Here is a 20,122-nt window from a genome sequence, read left to right as displayed (position 1 = left end):
AACGTAGAGCCTGCTCATGGTTTGCCACACTGCAGCACGCATGCATGGATATATGGAATACCCCAGCCTTGCTGCATGCCGACAGCAGCGATGTGATTTAGTCCCTTGTAGCTCCCTGAGCTTACACTGCTTCCACGTCCCTCCAGAACAGGAGACACAGGCTCAGGCAAGGGTAAGGACAGAAGTGCTCAGGTTTGGATTCATCCCAGACAGCCATTTGATTGAAGTACTTTCAAGTAGTGAGCTTAATTGCCCTCAGCCTCATCCAGAATAAGTGGAGAGGTGTAGGATTCCCTGGAGCGATTCAGATCCCAGACATGCTGAACTGCCCTCCGGAGCTGCCCATCCCTGCCTGGTTCCTGTGCTTGTACAGGCAGCTCGTTGTGGCTCAGCTTCAACTTGTCCAACCCGAGGCATTTCTCCATGTCAGGTGCTTTCAGATCCCACAGTTACTAATAAGCACACCTCCCAGTCCTACCCCTCCGTTCCAGCCCAGACAGCTCTCGTGCCTTCCCCACACAGAGCATCTTCCTCAATACTGACCTCTGTTGGGTCTCCAGATCTTCTCCATGCCGTGCCGCATAAGGACGATACGGGACAACTCCGTGAAGGACTCTATGACGTTGAAGTTGCACAGGGGGCTGACCTCAAAAAACGTCATGCAGTTCTTCTCTGCGTACGCCCGGGCCTGCTCTGTGGGCACCTGCCGCTTGAAGGCGAGGTGAAGCCTGTTTCCCACCAGGATCCGAGGGACACCTGGGGCATGCTTAAGAAAGGAAAGAGGTGGAGAAATCATGGCTTGTCGTCAGAAAAGGCAGCATACACCCAGGATTCTGCTTAGCTGCAAGAGCAGTGAAGGCCAAAGAAACAGAAACTGCTCTGACTGAGGGACTACTACTACAGGATGAGGAAGACTAATTTATCCCCTCCACAGTCCACTTTGGAGGGAACCTTCCTATCTTTCTTGGCCTTTCCTACTACTCTGGATTTATACAGAGGTGGAGGGCAGACTCTTATCCCCTTGCTTTGCTTATTAGCGGACTGCCATCGTTTCCTCTCCACAGCAGAGTCATTCTTGTCCCCATAGCAGAGGTGGCACCTCAGCTGGTACCTCCCAGATTTTTGCTATAGACCAATGCACCTGCTCTTCCATTCAACTTACCTCATCTATTTCCTTTATCCATCGGTCTATCCCATCGAAGGACCAGCGATTAGTGATGTCATACACCAAGAGGATTCCCTGGTGGAAGAAAATCAGGAGCAATGAGGAAATTTCACAGTAAGCAAAGGAGAGGGAGACACACCTGAAAGACCACTCCACCAAAAGGCTAAGGGACAGAACGTTGCTCCAGCCACATTATTTGTGTGCTTGCTAGGGCTAACATTGAAACAAAAGGTCTGTACTAACTCAGTCCCGGACTACTAGGGGAAGTTTTCACTCCCGTTTTGGCTTGAAAATCCCTCAAATCATTTCCAAAGCAGCAGCCTTTACAAAGGAGGAGGAACTGCCTCGGTGACTGCATATCTGGAGGAACAAGGCTGTGCGAAACACACTCTCCTCCTGTCACAAACCTGATACAAACTCACCTAGGCAGAAACAGTCTTTTCTCCTTACACAGAACTGCTGCATCCCGTGGCAGGATGGTAGCAGAACATGCCAAAGTTAATAAAGAACACCCATGTTCAGCATGGCAGGGGGTTGGAACTAGATGATCTTTAAGGTCCCTTCCAACCCAAACCATTCTAGGATTTTATGATTTCCCTCTCCAGGACCTGTCTCATTCTGTTGCCCCTTTGCTGGCAAGGAAGGAGTTGAGTGATGCCAACAAGCAACACAGCATCTCTGCAGGACTGAGATCTCATGACCGGGACCCATGCTGGGCTCTGCTGAAGGCAGCTAATTGTCACTGCTGCAGTGGCAGGGAACGAACGTTAGTACAGCGATGCTGGCAAACCCCAGAGGGTCACACCAAAGGTCTTGCCGTAGGACCTTCCCCCTCTCTTCCCTTTCTTCTGGAAAGAGAGGTACCTACTGCATCCTCAGGCCCACATCCATCTTCCTATGCACCACCCACATCCACAACTCACTTCCCTGTCACCTCTCAAGGTGCAGCGTAATGATGCTGGCAACCAGGAGAGGCACAACTCGCGGCAGGGAAGTTTGTGCCTGCAGCCGTGATGACATGGACCAGCACCTTGGGGGGGTCTCCACCCTTGCCCCAAGCAGGACAACGACCAGACTGCTAGCCACCACTCAGGTCCATGGCAAACCTTAACAAGTGAGCTTTTCTTCAATCGAAGTATTTCTGAGGACAGACACAGGGAAAGTAGGCTACACACGGCCCTGCAGGCAGCCAAGTCAACACATCAGGAGCTGCCTCTCAGTACCGGTCAGGCACATACAGCATTTAGAGAATTGTCTTTAGCAGCAGCCTCTCTGCAACTCTCCCGTTGTTTTTCTGACTTCTTGTCACTTCTTTGCTATCGAGGACATTTCAAGTGACAACAGCCACTTGAAGATGCCCTGAAATGTGAACTGTGGAGGAACCGATGATCTTGCCTTGCAAGAGGACACAGCCCAACTGGGAACGCAGCACCGGAGGAAAGGCAACAAGACTAAGCTAAGGGCAAAACAAACCAGCCTGAGCCAGACTCCAGGATCACAAATGATTTAGCAGCAAGCTCGGCAGAACCAGTCTCCTCTGGATCAGGGGTACCCTCTAGGAAGAACAGTTCCTACAGCAAGCCCCCAGTGCAAGCAAAAGAGATCTCAAGTTGGCAAAGGAAAGTCTCAGCTGGCAGCCTAGTCCTCCCTAGGAGATGCCTTAAGTCCATCACGGTGAAGGAGGAGGCTGACAAACTGCCTAGCATCTGTCCTGGTACCAGTCAGAGACTGTATATCAAGCACCCTTGCGTACCAGTGGAGTTGCTCCTTTATTCATTGAAATGGAAAATCCACTACGCAGATGGGAAACACAAGCTACCCAGTCCTCCTGAAACAGAGCTTTACAGTACTTGCTGCTGCCTGTGATGGACTGGGGGATCCTGTACAGAAACCGTTCACAAAGATGTGATGTACCTCAGGTTTATTAAAAAAAATATTAACCTGCAGCATGAGATCTGGAGCACACGGGAACGATAAAATACTAGGGCATCTGAGCCACAAAGACACTTGAATCCTCATAATAAAGTTACGCCTTGAGCTGGCACTTGAAGTGCTCCCCCACGGGGAAAAGCAGCCTTTCCCCAAGTACACTGGGGGTGCCTTGACACTGTTTGCCTTTCTCTCAAAGGTCTCTCAGAATAAGCTCCTCTCACAAAGCCTGCCCGATTTTATCCTTTTTAAAAGCCTTGGTCAGAACAATTCTGATCCTTGAGCTTTATTCCAATCCCCTCACACAGTTCTTCCACCCTGGGCAGTCGCTCTCTGGGCAAAGCTTGCTTTTTCTGTCCCTGTTGGCCCTCCAGCATCTACGCATCTGCATTTGTACCATTTGCAGAAAGGCTCAACCGTACAAAACTAGAAGGGGAGAGGGTACAAAAGGCAAGTCATGCGTGGTGGGCTGGTTTTCATGTCTGACAACCTAACTTGAAGAGTGAGCCCTTCAAAGTTTGGATTTGAGGTTGTTCTGAGGGACCTGATGATGAATTTTCACAATTGCAGAAGTATTTGTGGGAGCAGACGACGCATCTTCAGTTTTCTCCAAGGAACCTCTAGAGCTCATGCCTGCAGTCCATATTTTGCAGGGTCATTTCTAGAACAGTAAAAAAATTTCATACTCAAAAGAATTGGGGGCCGTTTTTGTTTTGGAGGAGAAGAGAATCAGCTTCTCCGAGGTTTAGATAAGAAAAAAATAAGAATGTAGTGATTTTCCATAATAAAAAAATTCCACAAAACTGAAGATGCTGCTTTTCAAGAACCCAATCAAGAAATACCTACTACCAGGGTATATCACATTTTAAGCACTCTGAGCTTTCTTTTCACTTTTGTTATGTTTGTTTTGACTTCTGGCTTCCAAGGCTGCATGTGTGAATGAACGAGAGTCTGGAAATAACAAAGCAAAAACTTTGATGACCCCCTTCCAAGATAAACTGCCGGCAAGTTAAATAAAGTCTACTTATTTTATTTCTGGATTGACAAGTTCCTTTAGCCAAGAGAAACAGACCCAAGACCTAGTTTGTCAAGACCGCTTCTGCTAGAAACATGCTCTAGGAGGACAGAGTTTTTAAGCTTGCTGGCAACTGCAGCCTGGATCTTCTTTAAATAGGAATATGGATAAAACATCAGAAAAAATGAAGCTCCAAGTTCTCAGGAGCAGGGTGGAAGGCCAAGACCATGATTTCTAAATGCAAGAGACAACACAGTGTCTGCCAGCTTACCCTCCAAGTCACAACACAGCTCCAGGCATGCACATTTAGAGAAGATTCTCAAGGAAAGCTTCCCAAAGGTCAGAAGACACCAAGGCCAAGCTGTCTCATGCCTTGCTTCTGTCCTCATCCTCCCCAGCACGGGTAGTATGACCAGCTTTACTTTTTACTCAGCAGAAGATGGAGGAAACAGTCTTAAAAACCTCTGGCCAGCTCGTGGTGCTGCCAAATCACCTCATACTTCTTCCAAATAGCGCTGGCATGCTCCAGACACTGCGTTTCTAGAGCACAAATCCCAGATACACTTTGTCATTACCATTTTCTCCCCTAGAGAACAGTACACAGACATGCACGCAGACAAGGAGCTGGCTCCATCTCTGCAGACAGTTCCAAGTAAGAGCTGTTGGTTTTTTCAGTTTTTTTTTTTTTTTAAACGTCTCCTTCAGAATAAGGTGTACAGAATATTAATTTCCCCAACTAGACAAATGAACAGCTTCTCATTTGCAGCCTAAATTGTTCTCCAAGTGCCTAGATGGCTGTTGACACCATAATATCTCCATACCTCTCAATTTTTAGTTTCCCGGAGCACCTGTGTAAGCATTACGTACCCCAGGTTCCTACAGCATGAAGTAAAAAGCTGCACACTCAGGTTCTCAGATCAAAGGTATTATAGAATCATAGAATGCATTGGGTTGGAAGGGACCTTTAAAGGCCATCTAGTCCAACCCCCCTGCAGTGAGCAGGGACATCTTCAACTAGATCAGGTTGCTCAGAGCGTCATCCAGCCTGGCCTTGAATGTCTCCAGGGATGGGGCCTCCACCACCTCTCTGGGCAACCTGGGCCAGTGTCTCACCACCCTCAGTGTAAAGAACTTCTTCCTAATGTCTAACCTAAACCTGCCCTGCTCTAGTTTAAAACCATTGCCCCATGTCCTATCCTGGCCCCCTCACCAACCAACCATCAGCCTTTCTTCTTTTTCTCTTCAACCTGGCTACAGACTTCTGTGTGAGGTGGAAGACGACTGGACTCATCCCCAAATATGCCCCAGGTCTTTTCACAATTGATTTTCAAAGTTCATTTCCACCCTGTTTTTGCTCCACGCTATTGGGACTGGCACGACCCTAAGCACATCAGAGACAGAAATTCCCACGCGAGTACGTCGTGTAGGGAACAAGGAACAAGGAGAGATCATCTGTTATTGTATCCAGCAGCACACGTGGAGTGGACTCTAATTCTGCCAAAACTCAAACTTGTTTTCAGCAGGAGCTTACACAAGTATCCCTCCACATAACCAAGGGGAAAAAAACAATAAAAAGTATCATCCCTTCCTGCCTGCTGCAGGTTTAGACCAGGCTTACAAGCAATAAGCTTCTGAAGGCGAGAGAAGCAGCATGTTCACCCATCAGCGCAAAGTAGACTCCTCCAAAAAGGCTTCTCAGATGCTTTATGAGCTGGATCTCCAGCCTCTTGCACACACACACACAAGAACACGGCCGTGGGGAAGCAAGCGCTCGCACAGCTACCAGACTTCAGCTCTGTGCAGGCAGATGATGGGGTGGCCAGGAAAGTGTCACTCGCTGGTATTCTCCACCAATGGAAAAAAGCTGTTGCTGACAAGCCTGGAAGACCCCCCCCCGCCCCGAGACTGGATTTCTTTGGCCCACAGGACAAAGTAAACCATAAACAAAAGATCCAGTGCTGATGGCAACCAGAACACTTTGTCTCTCCTGCCTGCTCTTTCAGAGCGACGTTTGGTCCCAGCTTTCCAGCTGGTGCCTTGGACCTTGGCTCATGGGCAATTACATCCCCCTGCCAAACCATTTCCCAGATGCGTAACACACGGCGGGGGGGTTTATTTATCAACTGAGCTTTTGATAAACATTTTGGCAGGCAGGGCAGGCTCTTCCAGCAGCTGGACAAGCCCATCAGAATGATCCGAGGCAGGGAAGGTACCTGCAGCAACAAAACAAGCTGTAAGGTAGAGCAGAGCCTACATCCCAGAGTCTGCTGAGCTGCCAAAAAAGCCACCACCTTTCTGCATACTAAGAAGCCCTGAAAAGGATAAACAGCAGCCACTCAAATCACCTGCCTAAGCAGAACTCAACAATATTCATTATTCTGTTAGGGCTACAGTTTTGCTGTAAGATGGGAGCGTTTTTGAATGCTGATTGTGGCTTCCTGTAGATGGTCTGAAATTATTCATGAAGGACCTTCTGTATCACACTCTCTGGGAAGAGCTGGCAAGTCACATTTCCAGAAATCACTGGCATACGAGGACATCAGGAGCGATACTGTCACCGCTTCTTTCTTGCTAGATCAGAAAGCACCACCACAATCCTCTTTCTCCCCTCCATGATGACTCTTGGAATTGCTTGCATTTGCTCACAGCAGCTAAAAGAGCCACAGCTGCACGCAACAGTTGAGATGAGCGTGCCAGCTCTGCTGTCGGTATGACTGACACCTTCTAACAAAGCAGAAAAAGCCAAAGAGCAGAAGGTTCAAGAGCAAAATGAAAGACTTCTGAAGCACCTTTAGGCACCACTAAATGCCTTTCACCACACACTACGTGGTGTCAATTAATATAAAAAACCTTCTGCAACACAGCAAGCTCCAGACTCCCTGAGTTTGTTCTGCAGATCACAACACTACTGGGTTTCCATCTCCACCCTCCCCTAGCCCTGCAGTTGCCAGGAGGTGGCCTGCATGCTCTCCCTACCCCACCAGTGCCTAGAGACCAGTGCTCTGCCATCCTGGACACAATTGCTCCTCTTTTGCCCTAAAGTGAGATGCTGAAGTGATGAGGTCAGGACCTGCTGACCCAGCAGACCCTAAGAGGGAAGGGATGATGAAAGCAGCTGTGATAAAGTAGAAACTCAAACCCCAGGGAAGTAAGAAGAGAAAAGAAGGGGGGTCCCAGGCACATCAGTATGCCACAAGCCTCCACCTTGAGCCAAAGAGTTCATTGCCCCCCTAACGAGATCAGATCAGCCAGGGAGGGGAAGCAAGACAGATCTGTGATCCTCGCAGGAAATCCCGAGGCAAATGCGGTTGGTCCACCTTGGCTGAAAGAAGGGACCAGTCCTCACTTGAAACCAGCTCATCAAGGGCAGCGAAACTATTTTACTTCAGATGTTTTGAAGAGGAACACGTTCCTCCTGAAGATGAAAGCCACGCGGCTTCGTACCCAGGCAAGTGGCGTGGAGTCTAAATCGGGGAAGGGACAGAGGTGCTCAAAAAGAGTCCTCTCGCTGGCGAGGGACGAGCCTGCAGTCCAGACTGAGCAGAGCAGCAGACTATGCTCTGGGGGAAAGGAAAACTCGCCAGAAGGCCTGCTCCCTATTTGGAGACTTCTCCACTCTGCAACCTCTCCAAGATTTACTTCAGAAGATTCAATTCTTATCCCTACACTTGAGCAACAATAAGGTGTGTGTGGGAAAGTCAGGTGTGCGTCCCTTACCTGAAGGCACTTTTCATACCAAGTATTCTCCTAAGCACTGGCTATTCACACAAACTCGCCCTGTTCTCAGTCACCCCTGGAAGGGCTACCAGGCTGCTGGGGCCAGCCTCCTGCTCCCACAGCAAACCTGTCAAAGTCCTCTTTGGAAACTCATTCAAGCTCCCCTCGTGCCCTTTATGCGAAGCTCAGTTCAGACTCTCAGTCCTCTACTCAGTGAGATCCTTTTGTTAATTTTCAGTGCGAAGGTGCTTGTGGCCAGTTTATACCAAGCCGTTCTTGTACAAATATCACACTGCACTTCAAACAGAGCTTTTCTCACTCTGGCCTCTCTCTTCTCTGCTGTATTTATTCTTCATGAGCTTTTGGCTTGTTAGGTTAAGAAAGCTGTTTCCCTTGCCCCCAGCTGGATTTGAATCAGGCTTCCCGCAGAAGTCTAAGTCTGATGATACCAAGACAGCAGAGAGGAAAGCAGACAGCTGAAGCAAAGTTGTCAGTACAACACACAGCATTAAATACATCTTAAAGAAATAAGAGAACTTGGGAGTAATTTATCTCTATTCTCCTGAGACTGTGCTGGGTTAAGCTGTCTTTATGCTAATGCTGTGCCAGAAGAAGTTAGCTTCTGCATACTGAAAATAACTGGAGGTGTTCAAGTCCCTTCTTGCAGTCTTTGTTATTCCAAACAAATTGTCCTCTTGCTTTGGTTAAATTAAGACACTTTCCTACTTTCCTCTTCCACTGAAAGCTGTGGTGAGTTATTTAAGAGAGACAACATCTGTATTGCTGCTAACACAGGACTATCACTGTATCGCCATATGGGAGCCAACCACCTGATGCTGAAACCAATCAAAGTTTTACTCCAAGCCACCTGGAGAAGACTGTACAAGGACTCCAGTCATTAGTCTTCAAGAGGCACCCACTGTCCACCGTGCTCATCTTACGAGCACTTCAGAGGGCAGCGGAGACACTTCACCTGGGAACCACTCCTGCTCCTACTGGGCAGACTTGCTGTTTAGGGCTGGTTTGTTGTTTTGAAGGATTGACTATTTTGGCAGATCAGGATTAAGGCACCACAGCAGTACTTTGGAAAAGGTGTTTGTTGCGCAAGCAGAGGAAAAGGCACAAGCCACACCTTGCTGTGTAAGCTCACTCCATACCCCAGCATTCAGCAATAAAGCAGTCACATTAATGGTCCCTCTGCTTGACTCTCAGCCAGACTCCTTGGGAGGGGTGAGCAGATAAGTTGGACAAGGCAAGCCTTGCAGATGTTCAGGCGAGAGTTCCTAAAGCAATACTGCTAAGTACAGCAAAAGGGCAAGACCTTGCCTACAAAACAAAAAAGGTCAAGAACTTCATTTTGGGAAAGGGAAGATGAAAGCAATCTTCAATTTCAAACTTAAGGTCAGCCAGACACACGACACCTCATGGCATCCAGTGTCAAACATAACATCTAGGGAGAACAGGCTACAGGAACCCAAAGGATGCACTGTGCCAGTGCCTGCCAGCTCCGCTGCAGTTTCTGGACAGATGTGTACCTGCGCCTCCAAGCCAATTCAACTATTCTCATCGCTACTTATGTTTGTATGTATGGTGGCAGCCGCTACGAGTTCTGGCATGTGGGTGCAGGCTCTGCTGGGTGCAGCCTTGCGGAGACCCAGCACTTGCTCCGAGGAGCTCACAGTCTACGCGAAGGGGAAAAAGTCTTTTGTACAGCAGGTCATTCTGCAGACAAGTGTAAAAGCTCTCAAATGATATATCTGAAATGTAGTAAGGGCAGAGGGAAGCTTAAAGACAAACTCAGACATGGGACCGAGCACCTAAACGCGTACTGCAGAAGCTACACTCCAACGCTCCTTGCCTTGCACTTCTGCAAGCACCAGGAAATTGGCCTCCACTTCAAAGGAGCTGCCTCAAAGCACCCACAACCCCAGAGATGTGCACAAACAAGTATAAACGAGACACCGGAGGAGATATGAACAGTACATCCCAGGTGAAGTGCTCTCCTGTCTACAGCACAAGTGAATTCGAAGGAAGTCTTAGGGAAAGAGAGCACGACGGATTCTGCCAACTAGCAAAGCAAAAGTCTGCAGCTACAAGGAACAAAAAGCCAAGAGCAACAGTGCGAGAGCTTGAATAAAAGTGGCAAAGTTTCCCAAAGATTGGGAAGCTGTCAGGATACTAGCCCGGCCAGGAGGTTGATATATAGTTTCCGACTCTTGGTGTCTAAGAGAGGAGGAATTTTCTCCAAAGTTTTCTGATTTGGAAAGAAAAGGAAAAATACAGTATTTCACTTAGCTTAGGGAGACTTTATCCTGGAGGAACCCTGTCATGTTACTAAAAGGATGACAATAAAACTGTAAGAAAGCTCTATTAACTAACAGCAGTTTTTCAGAGGACCACAAGATTTTTCTGCTGTTCAGAATCTAGATGCTCTTCCGGAGAAGAGCCCAAAGGAGAAACTCCAAATGTAACGCTCTGTCTCATGTTGTAGGGAACGTACTTTACAATCCACTTGAGCTGCTCTAGTTTCAAGTCTGCAACAAACATGCAAGTAGGAGCCACCCTATTTTTGGAACTGACTTGAAGGCAATACAGACTGTAAGAACTCCATTGGGAAAGTCAACGTCATATTTAAACAAATTTGACAAACCTCAGAAAGTACGAGCTCCCACATTAAAGCTAAGGCAGATCGAGAGCCAGAATTGCCTTGTCCTCTATAAACCCACCTTCGCAGCCCTTCTCTAGGAACAAATACTGAATATTGCCTGTAACAGACCTTTTTTTGTAGGAGTCTAGGGAAGTCTGTCATTCACTCCCCTCTCTCCCACCATAAAGCCAGAATACCAGGCGGCAAGACGACATGCAGTGCCTCTTGGCCTTTATACAGATCCCATCCTTCCGATGCTTGATGTGTTCCTCTTCAGAGCTCTTTACTGTGGCATGAAAGATCTTTTACAGCCGAAAGGAAAAGCAAGCGTGCCCCACCAAAGCACTGCAAGCAGCACTTACCTGGGCTCCTCTAGAGTAGGATCTGAAAATGGTGCAAAATCTTCCTTGCCCTGATGTGTCCCTGCAACAAAGGAAAGTTACAGCTGTGAAATTTGGAGAATGGAATCCCATACTGTACATCTCCTGTTTGGCTTAAAAAACCCAACAAATCAGTGTTGATCTTGTCAGATCTTTAGAACATGCATGGTACACAAACTGCTCTGCACGCTGTTTTTGGGAAGAACCGGTGGGTGCATTACCACCTTTGGTTACAGTCAGACACACTCCAGAGTTCCTTGCTGTTGTGCTTCCCATGGAGAAGCTACGAACCAAAACCACTCGGCTTCAGCTCTACCTTATGATGTACAAAGATGCAAGTTGTTTTACTGCCTTGGGCAAAGGATTTTCTCTCTAGTTCCCTACAGTCCACAGGAGTTTGAAGTCAGAGCGAGACTGCAGACCTCTCCTAGCCACGGAGAAGAGCTGACCTATCACAAAATGAACAGAACCACTCAAGATAGGAGAAATTGTCTTGCACTGTCTAGTTTCACTTATTTTTCCAAACACGTTTTAACCAAAAATGAAAGGAAGTGTCTTTATACCCAGATCTCTGACAGACCTGGTTGATCGCACCCTACAGGATATGATCAACCTGTTCCTGCAGGAACAGGATTAGGGAAGAGCGTTTCTAGCCCACGGTGACAATAAGGGGCCATTCAGTCACTGTCATTTGTCTTGGCTGCAACTCTTGACGTGGCGTAGGTAAGTCTGACTACATTACCAGCACACCTCTCAGTGCCTGCAGGAACATCTGGGACAGTAAGCCCAGCACGCTGATTTAACCAGTATATATGTTATGATGTTCGTTGTGTCTATTCACTGGGCTGGGATAAGAGACACATTAATGACCACTGAGAAGCCTGATGAAACCCTCAGCCACAGATTTGCACCAGCTACAGTCACCTCAAGTTTCGGACAGTCATTCTTTCAGATCTAAAGCTTTCAAGGATCATATTATTGGTCCCGGACATCAATCTAACAGCCTGCGCTTAAGTCTCCTTTTCCCCCCAACAATCAAATATTGGGTTGCATGAGGAAAGTAATGGTAAAAGATGACACTAAAGCATCATAAATGGATGCTACCAGCTTTCCAGGTTCTGTGTTGGTTCTCCAGCTCAAGAATTACAGTATAAAAAGAGGAGGGTTTCAAGAAAGAAGCACTTAGTAACTACACGCTCGGGGTTGAAATGTTAAAAAAGACATCTCACAAAAGAGACAAAAGAATATAACCAGCACATATAAACATAAAAGCTGGAAGAGATGAATTATCTGCTTCTGTTCTTTTGTAAGAAAAATGAGGACATTCAGCTTCAGAGAGCAGGGGTATAATTAAACCACGAAACTATACACTGCTGAAGTCAGTCAGCGAGGCTGAGAACATGGCGCTCATTCCTATTTAACAATTCACACAGAATACTAATGTTCTGGTTACTTGATAGAGGCGTTTGTAAAGGGGCTATTTAACTTCATGTTTCAGGGCCCGTGTCATTCCCTACTAGATGCAGGTGAAACCCAGAATAGGGGCAGGCTACCTGTCCTTCCTCTTTCATCTACAGGATTGTTGTGTCAGCTCCTCAGCGAGTTAAACCTCAGACAAAACTAGGCCAGAGGACTCCAGGTCTCCCTCCGGTGCTGACAGATAAGGCTGGGGTCACCCCTCCCATGCAGCGCTCTCCCGTCTCCATCCCAGCATCAGGTCACTCCAGTAAGTCCTGCTCTCCAGGGGTTTACCATACTCTGACACTAACTATGAGGTCTGTTCACTGCTCTTGTTTTAATTTGCTACTCAAGATATTGAGAAATACCCAGGCTTCTGGAAGGACTAAGGGCTTCACCCATTTTTTTTTCTCCACCTTTCATAGGACCACAGGGTTGGAAGGGACCTCTGGAGATCATCTAGTCCAACCTCTCTGCCAGAGCAGGGTCACACAGAGCAGGTGGCACAGGAACGCGTCCAGGTGGGTTTGGAATGTCTCCAGAGACAGAGACTCCGCCACCTCTCTGGGCAGCCTGTGCCAGGGCTCTGCCATCCTCATAGGAAAGAAGTTCCTCCTCATAGAATCATAGAATCGCTGAGGTTGGAAGGGACCTTTAAGATCATCAAGTCCAACCATTAACCTACCCTGACAAAAACCACTTCTAAACCATGTCCCTAAGTACCACATCTACCCTTTTTTTAAACACCTCCAGGGACAGTGAATCCACCACCTCCCTGGGGAGCCTATTCCAATGTTTAATAACCCTTTCAGTGAAAAAATGTTTCCTAATATCCAATCCAAACCTCCCCTGACATAACTTGAACCCGTTTCCTCTTGTCCTATCATTTGTCACCAGGGAGAAGGGGTCAGCCCCCATCTCTCTACAACCTCCTTTCAGGTAGTTGTAGAGGGTGATAAGGTGTCCCCTCAGCCTCCTCTTCTCCAGGTTAAACAACCCCCAGCTCCCTCAGTCGTTCCTCATAAGGTTTGTCCTCCAGACCCTCATGTTTAGGTGAAACTTCCTATGCTCAAGTTTGTGCCCATTACCTCTTGTCCTGTCGCTGGGCACCACTGAAAAGAGCCTGGCCCCATCCTCCTGACACCCACCCTTTCAGTATTTATAAGTGTTGATAAGGTCCCCCCTCAGCTGTCTTTTTTCCAGACTGAAGAGACCCAAATCCCTCAGCCTTTCTTCATAAGAGAGGTGATCCAGTCCCCTCAGCATCTTGGTAGCCCTTTGCTGTCCCCTCTCCAGCAGTTCCCTGTCCCTCTTGAACCAGGAAGCCCAGAACTGGACCCAGCACTCCAGGTGCGGCCTCCCCAGGGCAGAGTAGAGGGGGAGGATGACCTCCCTCCACCTGCTGGCCACACTCTTCTTGATGCCCTCCAGGATGCCATTGGCCTTCTTGGCCACCAGGGCCCATCACTGGCTCACAGTCATCCTGTTGTCCCCCAGGACTCCCAGGTCTCTTTCCACAGAGCTGCTCTCCAGCAGGTCACCCCCAACCTGTCCTGGTGCAGGGGGTTATTCCTCCCCAGGTGCAGCACCCTACACTTGCCCTTCTTGAATTTCATAAGGTTCCTCTCTGCCCAAATCTCCAACCTGTCCAGGTCTCTCTGGATGGCGGCATAGCCTTCTGGTGTGTCAGCCACCCCTCCCAGCTTTGTGTCATTGGCAAACTTCCCTATTCTCTTGTCTATATTTCTCACCCTAGGATTTCAGGAAAATCCAGTATTACTTCCAAAATAGTATTGTTCCTTCAGTGATTGAGAGCTGTATGGAAACACGGTCAGATATGATGGAGAAAGACTGAAATGGGACATTTCCTGTGCAGAACAGCATGTTCTTTGTGCTACTTGATTAACAGAAAGGGCTCTGGTTTGCTAGAATGACTGAGTGGTAAGGAGAGACAGCAAGCCTCGCCACATGCCTGGGGATGCTCTGCATTCCCCGCAGCTCGGTACAGCATCCCACCAGCAGCACCACAGCCCCCGCTCACCGGTCCCGCGCTCGCAGCCGAAGTGGCTCAGAAACACTCACCAGAGTTCCAGCTTGACCCTTCTGCCATCCAACAAGATAGTAGTGGTCTTGTAGTCAATTCCTGAAAGGAAACCAATAAAAAGCTGAGCAAACACTGAAGCAGGTCTTCAGAGACGGACAAGAAACATGCTCTGCCCATCCAGATCCATCATTTCATGTTTACAGAAAGTGATGTTTTCTCCCCCTTGCTGCATTGAGTGTTTGTGGAGGGCTACAGAGATTGATAGAAATAGACCTCTGCTTCAAGGCAAAGCTAACCCTTGCGGAGCTCTATCCTTCCTCCCTACAAATATAGTCAGCTCCTATATTGCTTCTTCTGCATTATTGGATAAAACCTGTTAGGTCTTGAGCTATAGGAGATTCAGTGGTTTGTAGGATTATCGCAAGCGATAGCTTTAAATTACAGACTTTTGGGGGGTGAGCCAGAGATGAACAATTGAGAAGCATCTCTGCTAACTCAGCCTGCAGACCCACCACCTCTCAACAAACAGCATCGCCTGAAACAGCCAAAGGACATTTTGGGAGGCGGGTGATGCTGAAAGCCTGTCCAGAGAATGCTCTGAGGTGCGTGTCATCCAGGGTTGGATAAAGCAGAAAGCACTCCCCCTTTACCAACAGCTCAGAGCACGGCACAGACAACTGCTTTTCATAGAGCCATAGCACCAGAGCAGCAGAAGACCCTCAAAACCACAAGACCGGGCTGGGCTGACAAGCAACTCATTCGCACGAAGGGTGCTCAGCACCTTTGGATACACAAGGAGTTTGTTCAAAACTGGCACCCTGTCTCGCATCTAAACAGAGAAGTTGTTTAAAAAAAGGAGCAACTCCACTTGCAAGCAACACGTCCAAATGGAGCCAAACAAACAGCCGCTCCCCATGGCCCCGGGCACAGGAGGGAAGAGGCAGGACTGAACCTCCCACCTCCTGCCCCAAAGCCTGGGCTCCCAATGGCCAAGGGGCACCAGGTGCCCAGGAAAAGCAGCTTCTCCGCAAGCCCCAGCTAATAAGCTTCAAGTATATGTAAGTTGCTTAAAGAAAGCGCCGTGCACCATTACTGCATGCCCACTAAACGCCCACTAAAGCATGAACTAATTTACAGTCGCCTTTAATAAAGCAGAGTCGCTTCGCTCCGATTAGATCAACTTTATTCTTTTCCCCTCGCCAACAGATACCAAACTTTGAATCTATATTAAAAACCCACCGTTGTGTTACGATCTGTATTTCCTTTTTCCTGCAAGGAGAATACTTCCCCGATAACCAAACAGACAAGTTTGTCAATAAAGCAAATGGATTTTTCTGAGTCATCAGCAGGAACTCCCTGTTAGTGACAAACAAATTAGATTTCAGCCTTCACAGGGTGCTATAAAAAGCAATAAAGATAATTATCTTAAATTCCAACTATTTCCAGTGCTTTATCACAGAAAATAGATGGTTTACATTTTATCTTCCTCCAGAGGCAAGTGAATGATCTGTATTTATTTTCAGGCGGATATAAATCTCCCTCGTCCCCAGGGAAGGCAAGCAGTAGTGGGAGCAAGCCAGGAGGGAGCATCCAGACATCTCCCCCTCCATCTCCTGAGCCAAGATCATTCCTGGCACAGGCTGATGGGCTGTTAGGGAAGAGGCTAATTAAGCCCACTGCTCTGTTTCAGATGTAAAATCCCCAGAGACTCCGCTCCATGCAGAACTGCCCCATTTCTCGTTAGGCACAAGACCTCCCCGCAAGCACTACGTCCTCAACACCCTCTGTGCCCAGGCCAATGGATGGAGCAGTTGCATGAAAGCACCAAGGAGGGGGAATAAAGACTCTCTTCAGGGCACAGAGGCCATGTGCTTCCAAAAATGCCACCGTTGAGGTGAAATGAATCACTTGACTACCAGTTTTTAAGTCAGAAAGGTTCAGCTTGGCAGAAAACTCATTGATGGGAACGCCAAACACACAAACCCACAAATGCCTTTGTTAGGCTCAACACTCACGAACTGCCCAGCCCATATCCCCAGCAGGGGGAACACAAGTTGCCCGTCACAAACATACATGACTTGGTCACCAGAGCAATGTTTTAAATACCCATTCCCTCCATGCCCATCTGAAACGACACCACAGACTTTAAATCAGAGCAATGCCGGTCTTTGGGCAGAACAATACAGCCATGACCAAAGCGGGCAACTTGGCAGAAAGCAGCACTGGAAAACTGCCCAAGCTCCTGCTGCAACTGCTCCTCACTCCAAAGATGCTCAGGGAACATAAGGAGGCAAGGCAGACGTCCTTCACATCCTCCACAGTGATGTCTACAGTTGGAAGAGAAGGTACGCAAGGTGGAGAGAGGGAAGCAGAAGGTGCACGGTTGTCCTCGCCCCTGCAGATGTCCCTTCCCAGGGGACAGGCAGCCCATCACTTCTGCGGGAAATTCAGAGAGCTCACCAGGATGCTCCATCCTGGGTTCTGGGAGACCAGGCACCTCCTGCCCACCACACTTGACATCAAATGCCGAACGCAAAAGCACAGAGAAAGGAAAGTGCCAAATCTATCTCTTCATGTTTTCAGACAACTGCCGGTCAACTGGATTTGCTGCCTGGCCTCTGGGCAGTCCGGAACTTCGTGCAGAACTTCTCTCCTTTGCATCAGAGAGCTGGAGGCGAAGGGTAAAGGCCTTTCTGAGCATTACACCCCTGCGGTACTCCCACGAAACTGCCCTGAGGAATTCATATACACTCGAGTTAAAAGCAGACCTGTTTCGACTTTTTAATCTAGGCTACAGTCAGCATTCAGGCAGTATCTGGAAATACAGGTTGGAGCAAAGGGTTGCACTTTTTAACTTGCACATGCCCAAATTAGGACTAGGGGCTAAATTTACAAAAGGTATTTGAGCAAGAACTCCACCTACAAGCTCACTGACAAGGACAAAAACTGCACAATTGCAACATTTTGGAAAAAATTCCAGCTTCCCATCTTCTATAAACACTTGGCCCATCAGGACAGCTCAAGAGGACTCCCTTTAAAGCTTGCACACAACATCATACGGCCATGGTTCACTGCTGCTAGAAAACTTACATTGACCACAGATGCCCTTAAAATGGGGGGACTTGCCACAGCGGCTAACACCAGTACTGGCCACCTCACAGCTGGTACCTTACTATTTCGGTCCCGCTTAACACCCCGCAGTTTCCCAAGCTGTACCAAATACACACTCCCCCTTCACAGCTGACAAAGAAGCCGAGCCGCCCAGCTGGCTTTCCATGGCCCAGCCTACAGCTCTGGCTCAGCCCTGGATTCCCCCTTGTCCCAGGGGCCTGGGGACAGAGGGCCACAGCAGCCACTAGATGCCACCATTGCACAGAGGCTGCTGGCAGTGCGACAGCCGGTGGCAGAGCCTGCTGTGGCCGTGCCACCCCAGGGCTGCTCCTCTGCCTCGTCACTTCAGGCAGCTCGGACACCAATAGGGCAAGGGAAGTTTTTAAAATTTAATTTCTGTAGTTGCCAGGGTTTCCCCCACCTGAGCATCAACTCTGCTCACAGCCAAGTACAGCTCATTTTGAGACTTGACATTTATTCTGCTCCAGAACGTGCTTTGATGCCCTGGAAGGGATGTGATCCGATGAACCCCACGTTGGGCTTGGGTGACAGGGTGCGACAAACCCCACGCCGGGCTCCTGCAGCACCAGCAAACCAGCCGACACGGACACATCTGCCACGGACACATCTGCCTCTGCAACCCTGCCTGGCCTTCAGGGTCCTCGGCACTGGGGGAAGAGAGAACAGCCTTGTTTAAAGCTTATTTTATATCAACAGATCTCTTTCTTGACCAATCTCTAGCATGACGCAAGAAAACGAATGAGGCTGGGAAAACAAGTCTGGGCTGCTCTCTTAATTTAGCATTCAGGGCGACTCCTCTGCTATTTTTCCAGTCCTGCTTTAGACTCACACTTACGCTGACGCCATCCCAACCCCACTTCTCCAGCCGACCTGGCACCAGGTGCTCTGCAGAGTGATCTGCTGTCACCAAGCCTGGTGTCAGACACCCGACTCCCTGCTGCAGAGCCAGGTTTCATGCTCCTGGGCAAGGCTCCAGGGAATTCCAAACCTTTATTTCATCTGCCAATTGGTAATAAGGAAAACCTAAGAAAGCAAGCCATTTTCCCATGGGAATAGTCAGGATGTGTTATAGGAAACTCTGATCTCTTCCAAATTACTCATGCAGAGCCCAGCACGTTTTTGCATCAATATGACCTGAAAAACCCTACATCCAACCTTAATTAAAACTTTCACCCAAAAGATTACACCTGATGTGACAAGGAAAAGTAAAACCCCTCCAAGAGAAATGACAATTTTCTTCCAGTGCTTGGTTCTACTTTGTATGAGGCTGTCAGTCCCCCTTCCCCTTGTGAATTGAGGGCTCTGAGAAAGGCAACCCCCAGCTCCGCAAGACATTGAAAACACAGTGGAGGAGGCAGCAGGTACCTGGAACTGGAAGTCACACTGGGAAAGCTAGAAAGACAATGGAGATACGTATTTCATGCTACTCTTGGGCTCTCCCTTTAAACAGATTAATATCTCAGGAAAATTGCTTTAAATAGCTCAAGTGCACAAAGCTCTATAAATATTTACTCCTGTAAGCCCAGCAGCCTCTTGGCTTTGTGTAGGTCTTTGTTTTAGAGAAAAGGAGACGATTTTGCAGTTGCAGACTCTCAAGCTGACTCTGCCCTAACGCCTGGGCAGGGGACCAGAAGGGCTGGTCCCCTTAAAAAAAGGCAGATTGAGCAAAACCTCACAGCAGCAAGAGCAGCATGTGCTTTTTTCCTCCTCCAGCTTTCCAAGGTGATCCTCACTTGGTGCTGGAGCGAGTGGTTCCAGCTCTCAGCGTGATGCTGGGGCCAATGCAGCATTTTAGGTCATTGGTCCAAATCAAGCGTCCTCCTGCAGAGATGCTTCAATGATCCAACCAACAGCTTCACCGTACACATACAAATATCAAAAAGGTACAACCAGGAATCGCTCTGTGACAGAGGGATGAAGGGACTCGCCCCGTGTTAAAGCAAGCCATCAGCAGGTTTTCTTGCGACCTTCCTTGAAGGCTGGGCCTTTGAGGAGATGTAAACATCTCCAGTTTGCATCTGCAGCGTCTCTAAGAAGAACATAATTCATCCACAAATCTGTGGCAGAAGACATTCCAGGTGATGCTCAAAAATCTCTTACCCAAGGGAAAATAAAAATAATAATAAAAAAAAAATCAACGCACTCAAGTTAAACATTGATACAATTTTAAGACAAGCTTGCTTTCCTTCCAAGAGACACCCTACTTATCACTCAAAGTCATTTACAGTTTGCGTGAATCAGACTGGCTAAATATGCTTTTGCCACCTCATTTCTTAAATGGATTGTTTTCTGCTTGTGGGAGCTCGGAATCCACCACCTCACTTTCTGTTAGTCCACCCACAACAAAAACCAGAGCACACTATTTGGACCTCATTAAAAATAGAATCAGTTCCCCCAGCTTACAGATGTGCACTATATAATGCCACCTCCGCTTTTTTTTTTTTACATTAAATTCAACTGAGTTTCATTTATTTATAATTCAAAAGAAGTCAATCAACCCATTTGCAAAGTGATACATAAGGTCAATAGGCAAAACCTGAGGTGTACAATGATGATGAGCCAAGGTCATTCCTTCACTCAATGCATTATATAAATAGGAAAATAAGATAAATTGAGGAGACTTTTATTACTTATC

At 47.9% G+C, this 20,122-nt stretch overlaps 1 protein-coding gene across 1 annotated transcript in view; it reads right to left on the bottom strand.

Annotated features, from left to right (window-relative positions):
* The window catches only part of RAB40C (RAB40C, member RAS oncogene family), a 39,452-nt gene that overhangs the window by 3,845 nt on the left and 15,485 nt on the right, over window positions 1–20,122 (bottom strand). The window contains exons 3-6 of the mRNA XM_063344303.1: window positions 14,394–14,454; window positions 10,836–10,896; window positions 1,163–1,240; window positions 544–766 (exon numbers count right to left, since the gene is read on the bottom strand). Coding sequence (XP_063200373.1) covers window positions 544–766; window positions 1,163–1,240; window positions 10,836–10,896; window positions 14,394–14,454 — 423 coding nt within the window. The remainder of the gene's footprint in view (window positions 1–543; window positions 767–1,162; window positions 1,241–10,835; window positions 10,897–14,393; window positions 14,455–20,122) is intronic.

Source organism: Chroicocephalus ridibundus, chromosome 8, assembly GCF_963924245.1.
Source record: "Chroicocephalus ridibundus chromosome 8, bChrRid1.1, whole genome shotgun sequence".
Classification (NCBI taxonomy): domain Eukaryota; kingdom Metazoa; phylum Chordata; class Aves; order Charadriiformes; family Laridae; genus Chroicocephalus; species Chroicocephalus ridibundus.
The sequence above is the reverse complement of the archived record's forward strand: the minus strand, read 5'-3'. Positions and strand labels throughout refer to the sequence as shown.